This window comes from Pleurodeles waltl, chromosome 3_1 (assembly GCF_031143425.1).
Source record: "Pleurodeles waltl isolate 20211129_DDA chromosome 3_1, aPleWal1.hap1.20221129, whole genome shotgun sequence".
NCBI classification, from domain to species: Eukaryota; Metazoa; Chordata; class Amphibia; order Caudata; family Salamandridae; genus Pleurodeles; species Pleurodeles waltl.
In genome coordinates this window covers 662,068,461-662,092,148 of record NC_090440.1, presented here as the reverse complement: position 1 = coordinate 662,092,148, position 23,688 = coordinate 662,068,461, and the positions used below count along the sequence as shown (strand labels likewise).

General features: G+C 44.5%; 1 protein-coding gene across 1 annotated transcript in view; it reads right to left on the bottom strand.

The window, feature by feature from the left end:
- Positions 1-5,694: 5,694 nt before the first annotated feature.
- Positions 5,695-23,688, bottom strand: part of TSPAN32 (tetraspanin 32) — a 357,928-nt gene continuing 339,934 nt past the window's right edge. The window contains exon 8 of the mRNA XM_069221278.1: positions 5,695-6,017. Coding sequence (XP_069077379.1) covers positions 5,922-6,017 — 96 coding nt within the window. The 3' untranslated portion in view covers positions 5,695-5,921. The remainder of the gene's footprint in view (positions 6,018-23,688) is intronic.

Below are 23,688 nucleotides of genomic sequence, written 5' to 3'. Positions count from 1 at the left end.
ATCACAAGGACACCATGTTTTGAAGCTGGTAGTTCGTTATGTTGTTCTCAAAGGTCTTCAAACCTTAAAGAACAGAGACCTCTTGCCATGAAGTCATCCTCCAGCATCCTCCAGCATATCTTGGATACCTTTCTGAGCAGATGATAAGTACATTCTGAACAGATGAACTCAAAAATCTATTATGGCGAATCCCCCTAATATTGAAGCTTTCCCTTTGGAAAACTCAGCCATTTTGTCCTTAGTTTTAGAACCACCAATTCAAGACCCATTGGAGCCCCCGAGTGAGTCTGTATTGTCTCACTCTCCTCCTAAGAGAGCTGTTAGAAAATGCAGAAAAACGCAAATAAAGCAGGGGAACATACATCTTAAACCAACGACAGAATATGGTCATAGAAGTAATGTAGCTAATAACGAGATTATAATTAATAAGGACAATGTGAATTGTGATCTCTTGGGTCACATCGCTAAGCTATTTGAGGAAAAACTAGACCATATGACTAAACCTACTCCCGAGAACAGGCCAAATCATATTAATCTCCCACCTGATTGTGAACCATATGTCATAGTCCTTTCGAATGTTCCTCCCTTAGACCCAACAGCAATGAATTTCCGTGAGGAATCACATGATTCTCTCAAACGGAAATCAGTTGCTTGGCTAAACAAAAATTGTGGTTTCCCCCCACATTTATCCGACCATATACTGTCTTCTAGACGGGTATCATGGATCGGAAACGCGAGGAAAAAATGTAAAGGGAATTGTGTAATTGTTAATTTTAGGCACCCTCAACATGTTGCGACTGTTCTTCTTAGAGCAGCCTCTCTGGATGTAGAGGAGTCTGATGTGGGTGTGCACCCTTTGGGTTATTTTTATAGGCATCTAGCCAGTACATCAGAATTTTCTAAAAAACACAGACTCTTGACTAATAGAAGGAACACAAACTTTTATATTCCAATTGAAAATAGATTTTCGGTACTGAGTACTTTGGATGAAAACGATTGACTCCCACGAGCAGGGGAATCTATCACAGAAATGTTAGTATATACCCAGAAGTGGGAGCAAAAACAGAGTATAGAACATTTAGAACCGAAACTTTTAGTACCTTCGAGCCCCAGAAACTCATGGACAGTTAAATTGGTAAATAGCGTTAAATCCCCTTATTCTATTTTGAGTGAGGTAATCAGTTTGGGTGTACCTGATAAGTGCCTCGTAGTGTCAATGGAGGTTAATGATGTTAGTAAAAACTATAACCAAGGCAAAGAAATAAATCCTTTAGTCGAACTAGAGGATGTTACAGAAAAAGACAACTTACCTGTAGTATTAGATTCATCCTGTGTAAAAGGGAAAACAAATATTAGACTGATATCATGGAATATAGCTGGCTTAGCCAGGAACCTTGAGGACGTGGTATGGTGTTCCTATATTGAAAATTATGATATCATATTCCTACAGGAAGCTTGGATGGTAGAAACCCCCCATAGGTTGGGGTATAAAACATACTGTTCTTATGCTATTCCATCAACTAGAGGTAGAGCCTCAGGGGGGCTGGTTATCTGGGTTAAAGTGACTCTAGAAATAGTTGTCACCCAGTTATCCATCCCCTCTCCGGACCTACTAGGCCTTAAAATTGATACAAGAGGGAAAGAAACTATATATTTAAAAAATATATATAATAGACCGTCCTCATCTAGCAAGGAATCAGAGGTGGTAGAACTCTTGGATTCCTTTTTAGATTCATTAGGAGATAATGTAAAGGTGTTAGTTGGTGGGGACTTTAACTGTAAATATGAGCCTGTCTTGGGGTTGGAAAAATTGCTTGATGAACAAGATGCTGCTAATGATATCTTGCCCTTAGAATCTGCAAGTCCAGCTAAAAGCACAAAAGCCGCCCTACAGATTTTACAGTTGACTGTGGTACATGATCTAAGGGCTTGTAATGGTCGATTTCGATCAGACAGACCAGCAGCTCCAACCTATTTTAAGGGAAATTTCAGGTCACATATAGACTTTGTAATGGCTACCCGGAATATATGGGACCAAATAACTGATTTCAAGATACACCATAGGACGGAGAGTGATCATTTCCCCCTCCAACTATGGCTAGACTCTCAACCATTTATTATTAGATCCGAAGAAGAGACCCTATTAAATACCACGGTCGCGGAGCTAGAGGTAACCAATAACAGGGTCATATATGGCCATATATCTTGGGAACAGAAAAGACGCTGATAAATATTTACAATGTATTTGCTGAAACAGTAGGAGACTTACAGTCAGCATTAGTGGGAACACAAGGTGTTCTTGATTTACATCTTAAGCTGGTAGATGCACTAACTCCACTAGTGAGTAAAATTTATAAAAAAGATGGTAATAGGATAAGGAACCATCTTGAGACAGCGAACCCATGGTATAATAAAGATTGTCGAATAGCAAAATCAAGACTGTTCCAGGCAGTAAAATCCGGGAACTGTTTGGATATCAAAAGCAATAGACTAACCTACAAAAACACTATGGCCCAAGCTAAAAAAGTATGGGATGAAAGTCTTTGGGAGGATCTCTTGAGTGCAGCTAAGTTACGGGATCAGAGCATGTTCTGGAATTTAATCGCTAAGGGAAATAAGCAGGGTAGATCAACAAAGGATATCTTTTTAGATGAAAACACTTGGTGTGATCACTTCACTAAGCTCTATGCTAACAAAAAGGAGAGTTTGCCCTTCGGGGACTATGAGACAAACTTAGAAATGAGTATCGCTCCATTATCTTTTAGTCGAGAAGAGACTAATAAGGCTTTATTAGCTGTGAAAATGGGCAAAGCCCCAGGCCCTGATAAAATTCCCAGCGATCTACTAAAATACGATGTGGATGTGTGGGGGCCTTATATAAATTACCTGAGTAATTCCATTGCGGCAGGCACACCGATCACCGATTCATGGAAAGGGGCAGAAATTACAACAATTTTTAAAAAAGGTGATCGCTATGATCCAAGCAATTATCGCCCAATAAGTTTAATAGACACTTTTCAAAAGATATTTGCCAGACACATTTTAAATAGGCTTTTAGATTGGATTGAAGAGACTAAAATAATAACCAAATATCAGGCTGGTTTTAGAACAAAAATCAGTACGGTTGACCAGGTTTTTAGGTTTATGTGCATCTGTTGGAAGTACATAAACATAAGGAAGGGTAGTCTCTATGTGGCATTTGTGGATCTAAGGGCCGCCTTTGATCTTGTTCCTCGCAACTTGTTGTGGATTACACTAAGGAACATGGCGGTCCCTGGGGAACTACTTAAAGAACTTATCGAGCTACACACAGGGAACTATGCAAAAATCAGATGGGGAAAAGAAGGTGAAACCTCAAGAGCCATACCTGTAGACCGTGGTGTGCGCCAAGGTTGCGTGTTAGCACCTACACTCTTCTCATTATATGTTAATGATATTCCGAGCTATTTAAGGAATTGTGTACATGACTCCCCGAAGCTAGGTGGTGAGCCGGTTACGGCATTATTATTTGCCGATGATACCATCCTAATTTCTCAAACTCCGAGAGGTTTGCAAAATTTGGTGGATTCTTTCCAGAAGTATTGTGTGGGGAAGGGGTTAGAAATAAATCCTACCAAAACTAAGTATATGTCCATAAACCCCAAGAAATCCCTCAGGAATAATCTGTCCTTGGAGAATCAAAAACTGGAACAGGTAGGGAGTTTTAATTATTTGGGGTTAATGCTGGATAGTAACCTGTCCTGGAAAGGACAGATGGATAAAAGCATCTTATCCCTTAAACAAAACTCAATGCCTATTTTAAAAGTACACGGAGCTAGTTACTCTAAAGCAATCTCACCGGCACTTGAAGTATATAAAGCGAAGGCCCAATTGGCCGCCCTTTATGGTGCTGAACTCTGGGGCTACTATTGTAACAATAACTTTGGAAAAACGGAAAACCACTTTGTACGAAGGTTACTCAAAATACCGACAAGAACTCCTCTAGTCCCTGTTTTCCTGGATATTAACCTTAAAAGAGCAGACTATCAAGCATTATTAAGACCACTGCTGTATTGGGTTAGGTTATGGGTAACCCCGGAGTTGAGTGATTACAAGAGTGGATTGACTGAATTAACTCAGATAGATGGTCATATGAATACCCCTTGGTAAAAATATGTATCTAAGTGGTATGAGAGATTAGATTTATCACACCTATGGGAAGTTCCTCAGAATATGACAACATGTACTAGGAAATATGTAAAGGACACCTTTTGGTCTTATGTCAACGGAGAGCTACTGCATAGTTCATCGATTGGTACTTTGACTTTGAATTTTTTGAACATAAAAGATACACCTTATTTTGAACAATTTTTGGATGAGATCGGTCCTCCACTGGCAAAAACACTATACTTACAGTTTAGGTATGGGGTCTTACAGACTAATGCATACACATGCAATTGGGGAGGGGTAAAAGGTTGTGAATTGTGCACTCTCTGTACTTTAGGGGCTAAAGAAGATGTTGTTCATCTACTCTTCTTTTGCCCAGTATACAAGAAACCAAGGGATTGTTGGATCAAACCCGTTTGTAAATATGTGGGGGTTAGATCCTACAAAGAAGCAGAGCGCATATTCCAGTCTAATACTTCACAAATAATGGTGTTTGGCACGAGTAGATTCTTATTCAATGTGTACCTTATTAGAAAACGACTTGGTCACAAACTGTAATATTTTGTTAGGTGGCCCGATCTTTCCCTTCCTTGTATAGATATATGATGCACTGTTTCTTCGATCCAAGTTAATTAAAAAATTTTTAGTTCTGGCTTTTAATTAATTTATAAACTGTTACTTATATTTGTATATGCAGTACTGCTTAATCATGGAGAGATCCATATATTTCTTGCTAATTGTATGTATTGTATCTTATATTTAATTGTGAAATGTATATGTGTATGTTGTATTTATTTCATGTCTTGACTTTTATGGCAATATTTGCCGAAATAAAGTAACGAACGAACGACAGCCCAGGATATGTGAACAAAGAAGCTTTCAAATTCACATTTCAAAAGGCAGCCTTCCGTCCATAGGATCTGGAATTCCTCCATGATTCAGGGGGTGCTGCAGCACATCCTGCACCCCTAGCTCCAAAACTACTGGTCCCAGTCCTGGTCACACACGTAAGCCACACTCCACTCCACACAACTGAGGCACACAGAGTGCAGAGAAACTCTGTGTACTCAGACAGGAGCCACAGACCAGATCACACAGGTACGCCATGCCCCACTCCACATGGTCATACAGGTGAGCCATGCCCCACTCCACACAGCTGAGGAAGGAACACTGAGTGAAGCCAAACTTCACTTTTTTTTAAAAAGAGGCAAAGTCCATTGCACAAGGGTGAGCCATATGTGACTCCACATAGCAGAGGCTTGTAGAGTGAAGTCAAGCTTTGCTTCCTCAGAGAGAAGCCACAGTTGCCTCCACAAAGGGGGACCCACACTCCTTCGGACACAGTGAAACCATAGAGAGGAAAGGTACTTATCTCCACAAAATTATTTCAGGCTCCACATAAAATCCACTGCTGCTATGCGTAGATCATCTTGCCTGAGCCATGGCAGGAAAAAGGGTGCAAAGTGACTCTGAAACCCACCAAGAACACTTCTGTTGTGATGTATGTGGTCACCTGTGGGCAGAAAGCATCTATACGTGACATTCATGAAGATTGTTCCCAGGTTTATTTTCTAAAATACATCTATTAATAAAAAGCTTTCTCCATGCAGTGGACAAGCTCCAAAGAAGTGATGAGTCATTAGAGCCTCATGCTGAAGGACAAATAGGTACATGATGCCATTAACCTCCAACACAACCTGCTCCCCGCTCTGATCCATCAATTGCACATATGGAGCATGGAGGCCACCACCAGACTGTGTTTGGCTTTCCTGTTGTTAGTGCTGTGCCAGGATGTATTTGCCTTTCCGGTCCCAAGTGATGCCGATGCGAATATAGAAGAGGAGGAAGGAGGTGAGAGTCATGCCGTAGACCTGCAGAGGAGAGATGAAAGGGAGAACAGGTGAATCAGCATGGCTTTGGCAGGAGACGGGAATCAAAAGTTATCAAAGATAATCTCCACTCAGTGCCTCCACAATAAAACAGCATTTCTTGGACATCCCTCTGCCCTACCGGGTTACCTCAGTCGTCACCCAGTGATCAATGTTGGCCCTTTTCCAGTGGTGTAACTTTTACCCCAGCAGCCCTTGTGGTGCTGGGGGGGGGGGGGGGTTAAGCTCCAGGGAGCCCCCTCAGCACATCTGGCACTGTGCAGGAGCGGCGAGCCCATGGCCTGAAATCTTCTGACTGGGTTGGGGGGGGGATATGGCCCCTCCATGTACTTTGCAGGGGGGCTCCCTCAAGTTTTGTTACGCCACTGCCCTTTTTGTTAGTTTTCTAGACCAGTGACCTTCTTTAGCGCTTGCCAGGTGATGGATGATGGCCCACCGTATTCAGAGATCTTCACCTGCCTGGCAGACATCTCTGTACCCTCAAAGGGGCCACCGCCACTGTGGTGTCTCTGAAGGCACTGTAGCCTTACTCAGTGGCCACCCTGTGTCATGCTGCTGCTGAGAAAATTTTGTTTGTTTTTAAAAATATATTTCCAAAGCTGGTGTTTGTTTTTCCTCGTGGTCCCAAACAGACAAAAAAGTATGTACGAAAGACCACCCTAAACAGGACAGATGGTCTGAGGTACTTAAACTGATGGCTCACCAAGCCAGCAGAGGCTCTGCTGGTGGAAACATGACAGACAGACTGTCTTTGGCTAAATATTCTCTCCATCAAATTCTAAATAAGGCCTTAGGACTCAAAAGATCAGGTTATATACTGAAAATAATAATAATTCTGGAAGCCAAGAAAGTGCAAAGAACACCTGGTCTCTTTATCTCTTGTCTAAGCCATTCCTGTGCCCAGACGTAAGTAGACACTTTCATAGAGATGCCCCGCCAGAAAATATGCTGTTTGTTTAAAAATCTAGGTTTTTTAAAAACAACTTTACAAAAAATATTATTTTTAAAAATTAAAAATTATTTTACATATTAACAGAATTTGAGTTTACACTTGTCCAGCTGGTATAACTGTATTAAGCAGGAAGGAAAGGCATCAGAGACCATTTCAAGAGTTTATTTCCCAAAACAAAGTTCACGACCAGAACGCAGAACCAAAAGATCTAGATAACAGCAGTAACAGCCAACAGAGTGCAATGCCTGTGAAAGGCGGGTGGCAGGGCCCTCGTCCACAGGACATTGCAGCTTACACCATCCATTGCCCCACCAGCATTGCCAAAGACAATACAAGTGTTACAATTCATACCAGGGCCACCTTTAGGACTGGTGGCGTCCTGTTTGACAGTTTGTTTTTCCCCCCCTCTCTCACCCCATGACCTCCTCCTCTGTTTCACTCACTAACACCCGGCAAATGTGCCCCCATCGCTCCCCTTTCACATACATTCATGTGTTTTAAATCACTTGTAAAGGCTGGCTTTACTAATCCACTCAGCTATCCACATAAAATATAGGGGCATATTCAAGAGCCCCTAGCGCCATTCTAATGCCACATTAGCGTCATTTTTTTTAAGCTAATGTGGCATTAGAAGGCCAAAAACGACGTGCCATATTTACAAAGTGGTGCCATTCATGCATTGCGCCACTTTGTGACCCTTTGTGCTACATTATGCCTGCGCCAGGCATAATTTATGCAAAGGTGGCATTCCCCCCATTAAGGGGGCTAAAATAATGGCTAAAATAATGGCGCAAAGAAATCTGACAGATTTCTTTGCGCCATTTTGTTCCAGCACTTTTAAAGCCTGCTCAAAGCAGGCGTTAAATGAAGGCTTCCATTGGTTACAATGGGCCTCTGGGTGCTTTGCAGGATTAGAATCAACATTTTTTATGCTAATCCTGCAAAGCGTCTGACTAGCATAAAAAATTCTGACGCTAGTCCCCTAACTACTGCCATGGTGTGCCATATTTTAAATACAGTGCACACATGGTGGCGTTAGGGGGTGTACTAAGGGGCACAAGAAAAGTGGCGCAGCACTGTGTGCAGCGGCACTTTTTAAAAATATGCCCCATAGACGCATATTTAAGAGCCCCTAGTGCCATTCTAATGCCACATAACTGTAATTTTTTTACGCTAATGTGGCGTCAGAAGGCCAAAAACTCTGTGCCATATTTACAAAGTGGTACAATGCATGCATTGCACCACTTTGTAACCCTTTGCGCTACATTATGCCTGCATCAGGCATAATGTATGCAAAGGGGGCATCCCCCCGTTAGGGGGCCAAACAAATTATGCAAAGAAATCTGATTTCTTTGCATCATTTTTTTCCAGCACTTTTACCACCTGCTCCGAGCAAGCATTAAAAGGAGGCTTCCATTGGTTACAATGGGCCTCTGGGTGCTTTGCAGGATTAGCTTCAACATTTTTTACGCTAATCTTGCAAAGTCCCGGACTGGCGTCAAAAATTCTGCTGCTAGTCCAATAACTACCGCCATGGTGTGCTGTATTTTAAATATGATGCACACATGGTGGTGTTAGGGGGGCTAAGGGGTGAAAGAAAAGTGGCGCTGCACTATGTGCATTAACATTGACTTGCAATTGCATTTGCCATTTATAGAACGCCTCCTACTCCTGGAGAGATTGAAAGATTATCATAGGCAGTGACACTGTGACACAATGAAATGTGATCATTTCAGGATTTGAAATAAACAAAATAGGACATAGAGGGTGAAATGTAGGTGCATGTTGAAAGGCAGGTGCAATTTTCATGGTAATTGAACTGCACTTTCGCTGCATACACTGGTCCACAGAGTTTCTCCTTTTGGCACTTGCAAAAACACATTTACATTCCACCAAATGCAACTTCTATTCTAACGCATTTCTTAAAGCAAGCATAATAAAGTGATGTTGTGCTCATATAATTCATATTTTTTGTTAACAAAGTGTGCCAGCCTTATCTAATACCACCAATAATTATTTTAGCTCGTTTAAGAGGAGAGAGATGTTTTAATATAGTGTTGGATTTCGACTGAAAAGGAACTGCTTCTGAAGAATACACTTTCCCTTAATATGTTTACAGGGTCCCCATCGTTTCACGTGCCTCTGCCTTTACTCGTAGTAACCAATCATGCCAGATGCCGAGGGTTATGTACAGACTCAAGTCAGTGAGTGGAGAAGACAGTGCAGACACAGTGCGCTGCAAAATATGTGGCCACTGAGAGTCCTATCATATTCACACAGTCCAATCCTGAGGCAGAATCCGCCTCCCCCGTCTGCTGCAGTATACCTCACGTACAGTGGGCCCAATTACAGCTAACCAAATGAGTCTGGGCCCGGCAGCTGTCAATTTCTTTTTAAGGTCTTACTTGGTGAACTGCCGAGTGCCGGCCAGGCTCCTTCACATATATCCACGAGTCACAACATTCGGTCTACCAGCTGCTGGCACCGCAGTAAATCATATGTCTGTCTGAACAGACACACAGCACTCACCGAGGCTAAAATGGCGTTGAGCTCTCATGCGTGGAAAGCACTGGCAGTCTCTGGCACCACGCAAGGCAAGTCTGCGCAGACTCGATTTCTCAGCTTCCCGCCTGCCACACCCTTTCCCAACTCGTCACAGGGTGAGATCCCACCCACACCCTGTAGGAAGTTGGGAAAGGGTGGGGTGGTACTGCTCTCCACTCCCTGATTGAGGTGGAGGCTAAGCGCTTCAGGGCTTGAATCACAAAAGCCCAGGGCTAACTTTACCTCCACGTCATCAGGGGGTGGAGACTAGGCCTTGATGCTAGGGCTTTGCTGAGCTGATGACCTCACAGGCCTCAGGGCTGTGAGATTGTCAGCCTGGCAAATAGACTTTGGGCCTACCTACAGGGGAGCAGTTAAAGTGGTGTGTCAGTCACGTGTCTGCAGTGTTATCGAGCACAGCAACAACAATGCTGGTGTTGGTGAGTGGGGCAAATAGTGCCCTCTGTTTTATTAAGTTATAAGAGAGAGTATTTTTTAATTAATGTGAATGTACTTTACTGTGAATGTAAAAGGGGCAGAGCCCTGACGCCCATGCACAGAAACCGCCACTGGGCAGTAGCACGTTTTTATTTACAAATTAACCACTGTGAACAGGTATCTCCACGCTTGGCATCAGAAATAATTTTAGCTTGTTCTTCTAACACCCACGGTTGTATGACAGAATAACACATGCCATTACAACGCATGCCATTATAACGCCATCATTAGAACGCATGCGTCTTTAGGACGCTTGCCTCTAGGACGAAAATTTCGTTGTAAAAGCATACTCGGCAAAGGCATATGTTTGGTAAACTTTTAATGTCGAGAGGTAATATCTGTGCAGTTACTCTGCGCTGGACCTTCCAATCGTTTTTCTAAAGAGACTCTAGCAGTTAAAAAACAAATCGTTTTTAATAATTGTACCGGTGCAGACCTAGTGCCGTGCTAAATTCACACTTGAGTATGTGTCATTACCGTGAACGCCTACGGCCCTCCTACCATAAACTTTGTGTACACTTGCTGACCGTGATTTGCCCAATAGTAACCAATGGGCGTCCTGCATTACAGACGTGAGCCAATCTCCGAAAATCAGGAAATGGCTGAAAATACACATTAGCATCATTATGTCGCTCAAAGGGCACGACTATACTCAACCAATTCTAAGGAATACCAACGCCGAATTTTTGTTTACAGAGAGAGCGCGCATTGTGAAAGCGCCAGTGCAAGCTCCACTTCTCCCAAACACCCTCCTACAGCCGCAGCACCGTTATGGATGATACAAACACATGCCCTGAGCCCTAAAAGTAAGGAACCCTAACCCACAACAACCCTAAACCATAACAACTAGCCCAAAACCCGAATTACCACAAATACGAACCCTAAAAACCAACCATAAACACTAATTCTAACCCTTAAAACTAACAGTTCTTTGCGCATAGCCACTGAAATAATGTCACTCTCGCAGAAAAAAACATATCGCAGACTTGTTTAAAACGCATACACCTTTATCATCCAGCCTTCGTGGTAAAGGCTAGTCAGGGAAACAGCCACGTTGTAATGGCTGTTTCCCGTCACCCACACCAAGGTCCTTCTGTTCTGCTATGCCTTCTCAAAGAGTAAGAAAAAACCTCTTAGAAACTTTGTCAATTCAGACCAGCACAGAAAATGTTGACTTCCCTTTGACAAGTTTGCAAGTTTTTTTTATAAGAACCCAATCTCCCACCTTTAGGTACATGACCTTAACATTTCTTTTCTCATCATAGTACTTTTTGGCAGAACATTGTTTCTTGAAAACTCTTTCAGGCATTTTAGCCCCCCACCTTCCCAGGGAGGGACTTGGAAGTGTGTCAACCATTCACGGTAAAGCCTCGTGTTTGGCCTCCTACCCCCTAACAGATTAAAAAGTGAGACACCTGTGGTACTATGGTGAGAAATTACATAGCTCAGACATTCTCTCGCAAAACATCCTACAGTCTCCACATGCTAAGGTTATCACAACCCCTTCTATGGTTAATCAATTGGCCCTCTCAACTAGTCCATTCAAAGCAGCACTGTATAAGGAGACTTGTAAATACTTAATTTCATGCATTGCTAAAAATGTGGTCCCTAACGAAATGTGTGTCATTGTCTATGACAACTTTCTTTGAAGACTGCACATAAACATCTAAAAAATCTCAGCTAGGGCGGTAAATACATTTTTGGTGCTAACACATTCGACACATAAAAAAATAGATCAATTCTAAATAATGATCAACTAGCACCATCATGTATATCATATTACATGACAATTGACTGTAAGGTCCTGGAAAAGGCCAATGCAGTTTTTTCTTATGGAGCACCAGGAAGAGGCACAGGATGCCCTTGTTTTTTAAATCTTCCAATTTGTATCAGATAATTAGCAATCACAACACTTATCCATAGTACTCACAACCTCTGGCTTCAGTGAAGGTCACCAGTAGTACTGTTTCACGTTCTTGCATGTACCTGTTACACCTAAATGTCCCTTGTGAGCAATGTTTATGAAAGTATTCCTCAGTGATTGTTTATGATATGCTGGACTATGTTTTTTGCTGGTTTGTCATCTCTGCACATTTTACAACTGCTGATCATTTCTAAAGTGCAAGTGCTCCCTGTGATAATTATGATTATGATTGGTTATCCATGATTGGCATATTGGATTTACTAATAAGCCCTTAGTATAGTGCATCATGTGTGCCGAATCCTGTAAATCAAATGCTACTAGTGGGCCTGCAGCCCTGATTCTGCCACCCACATGAGTAACACAATAACCATGTCTCAGTCCCACCATTGCAGTGTCTGTGTGCACAGTTTTAAACTGCCACATCGACCTGGCAAGTGCACCCACTTTCCAGGACCAACCCTTCCCTTTTATTGCACCACTTGCCAGGACTAACCCTTCACTTTTATTGCATCTAAGTCACCCTTGAGGTAGGCCCAGGCAGCCCCATGGGCAGGGTGCAGTGTATTTAGAAGTTCGGACATGTAGTTGTGTGTTTTCACATGTCCTGATAGTGAAATACTGTGCATTTCATTTTTCATTATTGAAATGCTATCTCTTCCATAGGTTAACATGGGGTCTGCCTTGAAACACCTTTCAAGTGCAGATTCCAATGGGAAGATGATAGGAAGATAGTATATACTGAACTCACAATTAAAAAATACATCCTTTAGTGAAGATGTTTTTTAAATTGCAGGTCTGAAAGTGCCACTTTTAGAAATTGGGCATTTTCTTGCTTTATCATTCTGTGCCTGCCTGTGGAATCCATGTCTGTGTAGCTGGCAGCTGGGTCCTCCTGCATACACTCTAGGCAGTTACACAAAAGGAGCTTAGGTGTGCCTTGCATATAACAAATGGGTCTTCCTGGGCTAGAGTGGTGGGACGAGCTGACACTTGAATCTGAATAGGGCTAGACATGTCCTGCACATAGAAGTTTCTCCTCCTGCAGAGTCACTGGGCCAGAGCAGACAAGAACTGGATTTTGTGAGGAGTAAGGACTTGCCTTTGAAATTTGCCTACTTCTGAAATTTGCCTACTTCAAAGGCCAGAACTGGTATAAGTAGTAGGGCTGTGATCCAGAACTTTAAAACTCTTTTGGAGTAAGGAACCTGTCAAGAAGAAGAGCTGTCGAAGCAGTCAGGAGGGACTTCCACTTTGCTGTGTGCTTTGCTGTGTTGGCCTGCTGCTTGCTGCTTCCATCTTGGGCAATGAAAGGACTGAACTTTCTACAACTTATTTCCTGAGTTTCTCCAAGAGCTTGAAGTAGAGCTTGCCTCCTGTTGGAAGTCTCAGGAACATCAAAGACTTCAAGTTAATCTGCCAACAGCTCTAGGAAGTGTGTGTTTTGTGCTGCAACAGAAGAAAAACAACAACGCCAATGACGCTGCTGCCTGCACTGTGCCCCACTTCACAACCCAACCCTAGTCTCACCGCCACTGAGCCGCTGCTTGCACTGTGACCTGGGGGCACCATATGTCGCATTGCCTCCCTTCACACCGCAGCCCTGGTATCACCGCCGCTCCGCGTCAACGCCTGCACAGTGGCCTGTGGACACCGCTCATGGGGTACACAAAGCATCGCCCCATCCCACACTGCAGCCCTGGTCCACTGACGGCAGTCCCATCGACCCCAGCCTCGTCAACCAACGCTACTGCTTGCACCCCAACCTGTGGGCACCGCATGAAGCATCCCCCTGCTTCACATCTCAACCTGAGGTCAACGACAACAGCGCTTCAGCAATGATGCCTGCACCATGACATGGAGATACTGCGCTGCACATTGCCGCACTTCACACCGCAGCCCTGGTTTCACCACTGCCGCCGTCACTGAGGCACTTCCTGCACCGTGACCTGTGGGCACTGCACAACGCATTGTCCCGCTTTGCTTCACAGCCCCAATGCCAGTGTTCCTGACTTCACCCTCAAGGAGTTCAATCTGCAACATGTGTGACTTCAAGGGCCCGATGATTCCTGCAACGACCTCCCGAACCAACGTCTGCAGACGCCAGAACTTCAGATCTCAACACAAGGTCCCCGACGCCCTGCATTTCCAAGGTACTATTTGCGGGTCTTCCCGACACTTCAGCTGGCCAGCGACCTTGCAGTTTTCCTGAACTGTTGGATTTGTTGTTCACGATGCTGTGATAGCCCCAGGCAGAGCTATTGACTTCAAGGAACTGTAGTTTAAGCTGATTCTTACAAAATGTTTATCTTTATTTCTGTATGCTGGATTTTAATTGCTTTGGCCCTCTTTTACACAGATAAATATTGGCTATTTTCCTAAAACTGGTGTGGTGTCAATTTGTAGTGTTTTCACTGTACTATTGTGTCTTATGTGCAAACGCTTTAAACATTGCCTCTGGGATAAGCCTGTCTGCTCCTGCCAAGCTACCAAGGGGTGAGCAGGGGTTATTTTAGGTGTGTAACTTCATTATCCTGACTGGAAGGAAGGGCTCCCTAATTGGACAGGGCGCAAGCCACTGCCAACTAGAGACTCCCATTTCTAACACTGACCTTAATGGCCACATGAATCTTGGTAGTGGTTTACCAGCACACACCGGGGATCTTACGAAGAAGCCTAAAATAGAAATACAATGATCCCTAAAGGCTTTAGGGTTGATATTGGATTCTGTTCAAATAAATTACTTACCCAACTGATCAAAAAAGGTCATATTAGAAACAATAGCTATTGGTGATGCTGAGTTCGCCATCAATCGTAGAACAAAATCACCCGCACACACATCACACAGACAATCTTTTGCCTGCCACACACCTGATCCAGAGTTAGGTCCAGAGTCAAGATAATATTGTTAAGTCTTTCTCTACAGTTGTCCATAGTAATATCTACCTTGTTGATCCTAACTGGATCCTTACCACTTTTACATACAACCTGAAAATGCCTATACTTCTTTCAGCAAACACATACAAGATTTTGAGTTGCATCTATGAATGCTTCCAGAATCCTTCCTTATAGGACCTCTAAAAGTTCTATCCTGTGAATTCACAATACACACAGGCTCAGCATCCTCAATACCTCTTATACGTGAAGTGCCTTCCCTAGAAGCCAGTGCTTTTTTCAAAAACATAGAATGTTCAATTCTCTTTGTAATGTCTGTGACCTCCATAAGTATTGGATTTCTGCAGCTCAATAATCATTCTTAAATCTTTTCTAAAAAAACTGTTAAAGCCTGTAGGAATCTGGCTCTGTATATACTATACCAAAGTAAGGTATAGTGCGCACAGAGACCAATGGATTCCAATAGGCTTTACAGGGGCTAAAGTAGATAATACTAATGCTCTCTTTTGTAGTATTGTGGTATTTTGTGGTAGCGTGGTTGAGCAGTTAGGCCATTCAGAGGGTAGTGCTAAGCATTTGTTTACACACACAGTCAAAAAATGAGGCACACACTCAATGACTAACTCCAGTCCAGTGTTTTATGTATCAAAAAATATATATTGTTACTTTATTTCTAGAACCAAAAGGATCTTTGTTGCAGGTAAGTACAGTTTCAAGAATGTATCACTTTCAAGTATCAAATGCACTTAGCTTGTAATTCACAGTAAAAACAGTTTTCAGGTAAGCAATACGTTTCAATAGCAAACGTAGACAGTGCAATTTTCATTGAAGGCAATGCCGTCCTAGGAGGGGAAAAGTACATACACAGTTTACAGGTAAGTACTGGACTTACAGTCCCAGTCTTCAGGGGTTGAAGTGTCCACAGGGCAAAGTTTAGGAAGACATCAAGGGTGCACCACCAACCACACAGGGCTGGCCGAGTGCAGAGGTCAAAGTTGCTGTCGGGCACCCAATGGAATCCTATTGAGACTGGGGGCACCTGGAAGTGAACGGTTTGTAGGTGAGTACCCGCAGACTCCCCCAGGATATAATGTTTGGGGTCAAGACAAACAAGCTTTCAAGTTTATTTTGACCTTGTGACAAGTAAGCCCAATCCCCTGCAGCACAAACCCTTGAGCTGATAGTTCAAAGTATCACATTATGCATTTGGAAGGGAATTGTCTGCAGTTAAAGTAATATTTGGTCTATTTTTTAATGATGTTCAAACTTGTATTTATGGTTCGTTAATGCAAGGCCTTTATTATTAGGGTGAGCGCTCTAGGGAAATGTTGTAAGCTCGCACTGCAACACTGAGAGGTTTCAACATAAAAATGTGTACCATGTTTGCAAAGTTTACCAATATGAGGCTAGATATAATGCTCCCAGAATGCTCCCTGATAAGATGCAAAACTTTCAAAACAAAATGTTCACAAAAAAATGCAACTAAGAAAATAATGTTTTCCTCTGCAAACTCCTATGACATTTTAGATACAATTTCTACTAAAAATGTGTTGATGCATGCTAGTAGTTCCAAAAATGATTTGTAATGGAAAATCAGTGTAACCAGTCTCAATAAGATTATGGGAAACATGAAAATAAACAAGCATTCACAAAACCAATAAGTCTAATATTAGTGGTCAGCCTTTTGGTTTTGTCAATGTATGTCTTGTTTTCACATGGTTTTTGTAAAACTTATTTTGTGGGAACTTTTGGGCCCGCACCATTATAACAAACATTGGCAAAAAGCAAAAATATATTTTGGTCTCAAAAAGAACACATTGTCACCGTAGTCCATGGCATTGAACAAAACTACTTTGTGTGCTGATATGCTCGTTGTTGTAAGAGCAGAATGCTGTCACTCACAGTGAAGCGAGCCAACAGATAGACACAGCATTTCATAAAAACAAAAGGTCTTGCTTCATGTTTGACCTAATTAGGGACCCAATTCTTAAAGGAAGTCACAAAAGTGCACCTATGTTATACGTCCTTGCATTAGTGTAGATATACGTCTTTCATGAATTCACAAGAATTTATAAAAGTAGGCCAGCAAATCGTATTCCTAGAAAATGTTTGTGAAGTGCATTTTAGTATAGCAAGTGTGCATGTGTAGATTTGCTTATGTGAAAATCTGTTGAGCTTTTACAAGTTAACTTTCCCTCCAACCACTTTTTTCCCCAACTGTGGAAGAAGTTTTACCTCTGCCCTTTTCAGGAGTAATTTTCCAACCTTTCTAAGTATGGGAAAAGATTAGTGAAGAGCTGATGAAAACCCCTAAAAAATGCAAGCTAGTAGGTTTGCACAGACTTAAAAGGGCATTCCAACCCTGGAACTATTTCTTAGTGCTACTTCTAGCCCCATTATATAGATCCGCATAAAAGTGGCAAAATAAGGGAATATCTAGTATCCGTACCCTGCTATATTATGAGCCCTGGCATAATCAGAGAGTCTTTTATCAGAGTTCTTATATAATTAGATTGCTGTCATAATTTGACACGTACTATATGGCACCAAAGGGACAAGTGGACTTCTTTACAGGGCAAGCAGATTTGTAAAGCAACCTGTCCCATGGACAAGAATATATTGTATTAAATTCTACACCCCTGCTGTGGGGTTTCGATCAGCAACGAGGAGGGCCACAGGTCAGCACCAAACACGCACCCTCAGCGGCACTGGGGCGGTTGGGTGCAGGGTGCAAACATAGCGTTGTGGGCCCAATGCTTTCCAATGAGTAAACCCAGGTGTCACAAAGAGGCTGCAGGCTTGGTCCAAGGAGTCAGCTGAAGAAAACCAATGGCTGGACAGGTAAGTAGGGATCCCACAGGATGTTGATGGACTGTTGGTTGGGTTCCCCAAGGCCGGGTATAGGGGTACCTTTAAGCATCATGAATCATCACCAGAGCCAGTCATGGTCAGTAGGGTTCTCTGGATTTAGGCTGCAAGTGTCGTCATGTTCGTCAGGAGGAGTCAACACAGAGTGGACGCGAGGTTGGAGTCACCTGGAGACCATCTCTGGACTGGTGGGCTACCTGGATTCGGGCCATGGGTGTCAGGTGCAGAGTGGGCAGGACTCGCTGATTCAGAGGGCTCTGGAGTCCTTGCTGGAAGTTTCTTTGTGGCTGTCCTCTGGAGTTCTTGGTCCTTAGGTAGGCAGGCAGTCCTCTGGGGGTTTGCAGAGGTCACTGGTTTTGCAGGATAAGTCATTTTTTTGTAGCAGGAGTCTTGCAGCCACAGACAGGCTGGTAGGGCTGAGGCCACGTCAATTGTCATCTGGAGTCTTCTCCGCTGGTGTGGCTCTTTAGCCTTCTTAGTCTTTAAGTTTACCAGGAATCTGAAGAGCAAGGTTCAGCAGTGCCCTGAGGCAGCAGAACAAAAGGCAGGAGGCTTCGAGGCTCACCAGCAAGTGCTGCTGTTCCTGCAGGGGGGAGGTGTGAAGCACCTCCACCCATGGGAGGCTTTGTCCTCGATTCCATAAAGCACAAAGGCTCTCGCCCCATGGGGTCAGAAACTTGCCTGGCATAGACCAGTCAGCCACACAATAGAGAGATGGGTGAATTTCAGGGGGCATCTTTAAGATGCCCTTTGTGCATTTTTCAATAAATCAAACATTGGCATCAGTGTGGGTTTACTGAACTGAGACGTTTGATACAAAACTTCCCAGTTTTCAGTGTAGCCATCTTGGAGCTCTGGAGTTCATAGTGACAACCTCCCACCCCATGTACTCAATAGCGCTACTCTGCACTTACAGGGTCTAAGAATGGGCGTAATCACTGTAGGTGCATATTGCTCATGCAGCTATACCCTTACCTGTGGTGTACTGCACCCTGCCTTTAGTCTGTACGGCCTGCTAGAGGGGTGCCTTACATAGGCCACAGGCAATGTTTTGTAGGCATGACACCCAGGGAGGGATGCCATGTCGACTTTACCTTTTTTTCCCCACCAACACACACAATCTGCAGTGGAAGTGTGCATGTGTTTGGTGAGGGGTCCTTTAGGGTGGCATAATACACGCTGCAGCCTTTAGCAACCCTCCCTGGTCACAGGGCTCTAGGTACCACTGCCACCTTTTACAAGGGACTTAGCTGTGTGTCAGGGGTGTGCCAACTGTGGAAGCATTGGTACAGTTTAGGGAAAGAATACAAGTGCTGGGGCCTGGTTAGCAGGATCCCAGCACACACTCAGTCGATTTAGCATCCGATATCAGGCGAAAGGGGGGGGGGGTGACCATCTCAGAAAGGGGCACTTTGTTACAAAGTCAAATTGTCCTTGTAGGTATATAATGATGCTGTTCTCAAAATCACAGGTTGGCCGGGGTGTAACACAGGCCCCCTGTGGTGCAGTCCACCCCCCCGTAACCATTCGGGTGCCCCTCAAGCCTTCTAGGGCCCCAACTCAGGATAAGCCCAATGAATATCAGAGAGGTATGGGAGACTAAGGGGACACTCTTCACATTCTGCAGGGGGGGGATCATTATTTTGCATTACCCCACTGGAGTTTGGTGCCAAAATCCTCTGTGCAGTAACTTAATCTGCCACACTCGGTTCACTACTTTGTTTCCTTTTGAAAAGGAATTGTCGTTCCAGCACCATAGTAGGCGACCATAGTGGGCTCGCAACTGAGCTCAACTCATTTGGTATTCATCCCAAATACCAAACTGTCCTTGAGGAGTATCTTCTTCTGGAAGATTATTAAATACTTCTTGACCCGCCTGCCCTAAATGATTAAACAATAATGCTGTTCCTGCTGAATCGAACTTTTATGCATCTGTGGCCACACGATAATTCTCAGAGGTTCTCAGACATTGCCTCCATTTTTATTTGAGGCTTGCCAGGATGTTGTAAAAATGGAGGTGGTTGCTGAGCATGCTGAGCTGAGGTCATAATTCTATGTTGATACAGTTATTGGCTGTGACTGTATTTGTTGAGTAAAAGGCATACACCCTCTACACATAAGAACAAAAGCAGTACTCTCTGCAATGAAGAAATTAATCTTGAACGTCCAGTCACTTTTATGCAAATTCGAAATTACTGGAGTCTGACAGGCACACATTTTGTTCCTGCATGTCACGTTGTAAACTTTAAGGAATGTTGTGGGCCTGTTCTGCTTCTGCAGCGAGTCTTCGTGAAATAGAAAATAAAAGTGTTCCTAGACGGTTTAGTTTCCACATAGCTGTCAGTACAAAGACCAAAATAGCCTCTGATGTCTGCTGTCACATGCACATGTTCCTACCAGAAGATAAGGGGCAGCCCCTCCACAAGAGCGGAAGAGCGTTGCCTCGCTTAAAAAATTACCCCAAAACGGAAAAATAAAATGGTAATAAAGTTTATTTATTACAATTATATTTTTCAGCACCCCCTCCTGAACCAAGTGTCAGGACGGGTCACTGATACTAAGTGACAGCAGCAGGGAGCTGTGCACTTTAGTTTAAAGTGCGCATGTCCCTTTCACCGGCCGTCTTGTGCCGGCCAGCCTGAGATGCGCACTTTAAACTTCTCTAATGATATTTCTGGTGATTAATTTTCCTAAAGGTTAGAGTTAGGAACTTTGTCTTGTGGCAGTTTTGACACATCACAAAGTAGGGCAGAGGGTTAATGTGCCTGCTGCAAAGAACGTGTACCATGCAGATCATAGACCTGAGTGTGAGTGAACTATGAGTAGCGCTATAAAAACAAACATTTGCAACGCAATAGGTCTCGCATTTGTAAGAGTTAGAGCTATTGGTGTTGTAAATGGATAAGTGGACTTTACTTGCCACATAAATTGGTCAACCCTGCTGCATAATTTGGTCCTCTCTGCCACATAATTCCAGTGGCCCTGCATATAACTAAAGCATTTCATTTAATCTATCTGTTCCGCTATTGGAAGAAACTCCTCTTTGTGTCTGTGTTTTTTTATATACTTGGTGCTCGGTAAAGTACAGAAGTCTTGTCCTTCATCTATGTTTACTCACGAGGACATGGTTGTTGCCTGGCAGAAGAATGCCAATGGGGAGGAGAGCTTAAGGCACTACTGATAGTAAAGCAGGGCTCTCTCGCCGCCATGGAGCGCAACAAACAAAAATGGTGAGCGATGTAACGGTGAGCACAGCCCTGCGAAGAGACAAGTAAAGATCACAGGCTGTCATATAAAGAGGGCCCCGCCAGACAGCCTTCGGTTACAAAATACACATAAATGAGAGTACAAATAAAGAACCAGCAGAGCATGTGCCACCCGGCGCGAGCAAGCCAGGTGGCAGCAGGCCCTGTCCTTCGTGCGAGCACTCTGCTGCACCCTTTGGGCCTGCACAGCCAAGAAAAGGTGTGGATGGGTGCTGAAGGGAATATCTACACACCATGCACTCTCTTATAAGCATTGGTCACTGCACCACAGGACGTAATGTCCCAAAGAGCGGCCATGCTGAGCAGGGTGCCGCCAGGAAGTGCGCAAGGGCTGTAACCCGGATGCTGTGTGAGCAGTCGGTCTGATCCCTGGTCACCACCCCCTTCCTGCGACTGTTGCAGTGAGCTGGATGTTGAGGGTGTTGTGTTGCATTGATACTGCCATACTCAGTGCCTTGCCAGGTGGCAGCTGACGCAACTAAGAGCCAATGCCCGAGTGTGCAGAGAAAGGAAGGGCAAAAGAGGAGAGGGCAGCATTCCCACCGGGACACATCAGCAGCAGAGCACCGATCGCTGCTGTGCAACTGAGGAGTAGGGAGGATAACAGCAGGCCCAGATTCGCCACTCCTCTGCAGTGCCCACACACTGACAGGGGCTGGAGGGTACGGAGCAAGGAGGTGAGAGCAGTGGTTGCGGATATTACTGTCTGTGACGCAGATGCAGAGAGGACTTGAAACGGGGCAAAGGAGAGACAGGGAAATAAAACACACTGGAATTGAATGACAGACTGACAGGAGGGCAGTAAACCAGGGTAAACCAACTTAGGTTTGAATCCAAGGAGCAGTTATATGAAAAAGAACAATAATATGAAGCATGTCGTTGAGCTGCTTGGGCTACAAAAGCGTAGCAGGAATTAAAGTTTGTTTACACACGCATACACGGCTAAATTCTGGTTGGCAAATGGCCTCATGTGAGTGTGTTTTATAGCTACGACCTAAGTGCCCCAAAATGAGGATCAGAACACGAGCAGGAAACTAACAAAACAAGCCAAAGCATATCGGCTCTCCCTCTGCCATGTAGAGCGAAGGGAAGAGACAAATGAAAAAAGTAGCGTGCCCAAACTAAAGTATATGGCCGATCATTCAATAATCCACGTAACAGGGTCAGTCTGCAAGGCATAACAAAACTGTCTCAAGGCAGGACAAATGTAAAGCATTTACCTAGAAAATCAAAGGAATTTTGAAAGACAGGCTGAGGAATGAATGAAAATGATGGGCTTGAGATGGGAGTGGTTAAAGCCCACAGAGTAGATTACAACATGTCGAAAGCAGCGCCTGTGTGCTACTAGGCTTGACCTAACAACGAAATGCATGTCAGAGAGAGGTTATGGAGAGATGAGGTGCATTGTTGGAGGGTGGCAATGAGGGAGGGAATTAGTGGAGAAGAAGGTCATGTGGTGCAGGAGAGGGGGAAAGTGGCGGCAGGGCAAGAAAGACTATCGCATCGGGCGCCACCAGCATGTTGTGTCCTGCTGGACACGTTCTAGTGTTTCACCAGCCACTCGGCTGAGGGCTGGCTTCACACACACACCCCGCACCCCACACCCACCCAACACAGGCGTCACCAGTCAGGTGACCCTGCCAATAAAAAGGGCCGGGCGCCCGTGCCCATGGTCAGTTCTTAAGACCATGCTACTGTGTCAAGTGGGTTCGCCCCACGCATGAACTGGCTGCAGCCCCGTTGCTCCTCGTGGGAGAGTGCATAGAGTCAGAACCCATGTCGCGCCTGCAGCGCCACCCCGCGCTAACACCCCAGAGAGTTACTGTGCAAGACTAACACCACGCCCGCGGACGGAAACGGCACAGAAGATGGAAACGAAGTGCGAAGGAGAAGGCTGCAGCTGTCCCAGCCAAGCTGCAACAGTATGAAATGGACGTAAGTGACACGCGAGGCACTATGAGAGTGCTCATGGCCTTCGCAGCCCTGGGTGGCTGTCTGCCGTCACCGCCAAAGGAACATCACAGGTCTCCTGCAGTGATGGACATCACCGCAAGACACAAGATGGACACGACAGGTGTCAGCAAAAGACGCCCAGAAGTAAAAGGGATAATGTCAGAGGTGCACAGAGAGCTGTGCCACCGGTGCTGACAACACGGACAGGAACCCGAGAAGAAGGCAAGAGACTTGAGAGCATGACGTAACGCACGGGACAAGAGGCCGCACCAGCCGGCCACACAGCAACAGAAGATGGCCACCGTTGGCCCATCATTGAGCAGGTCAGCAGAACTGACAGACCCTGGTAAGCAGATGGAGGCAGGAGTGAGTGCCGCAACAGCGTAGTCTTGAGGTGCAAGAGTGGCGCCATCGAGCGAATACTCGGAGAGAACAGTAACCCTCCTGCCACGGAGCGGTCCACCAAGACGATCGCAGAACGGACCAGACCGGCGAGAGGTCTGCCAGAAGAGCGGATTAAGTCATACAGACAGGACTCAACCTGCGAGAGGCTGCGATCAAGCAAGATGCACAGGCTGAGGTGCAGTGATAGGTCCATGTGGCGCAACATGCGACCTGCGGCACAACGCCACACCAAGGAGGAAAAGGAGAAGAGAACGTGGCACGATGGTAGAACAAGAAAGGACGAGAAGAAGAGAGGAGTGTGACAGACCGGTCAGACCACAGATCGACTCCATCACAGGTGTGCAAGTGGAA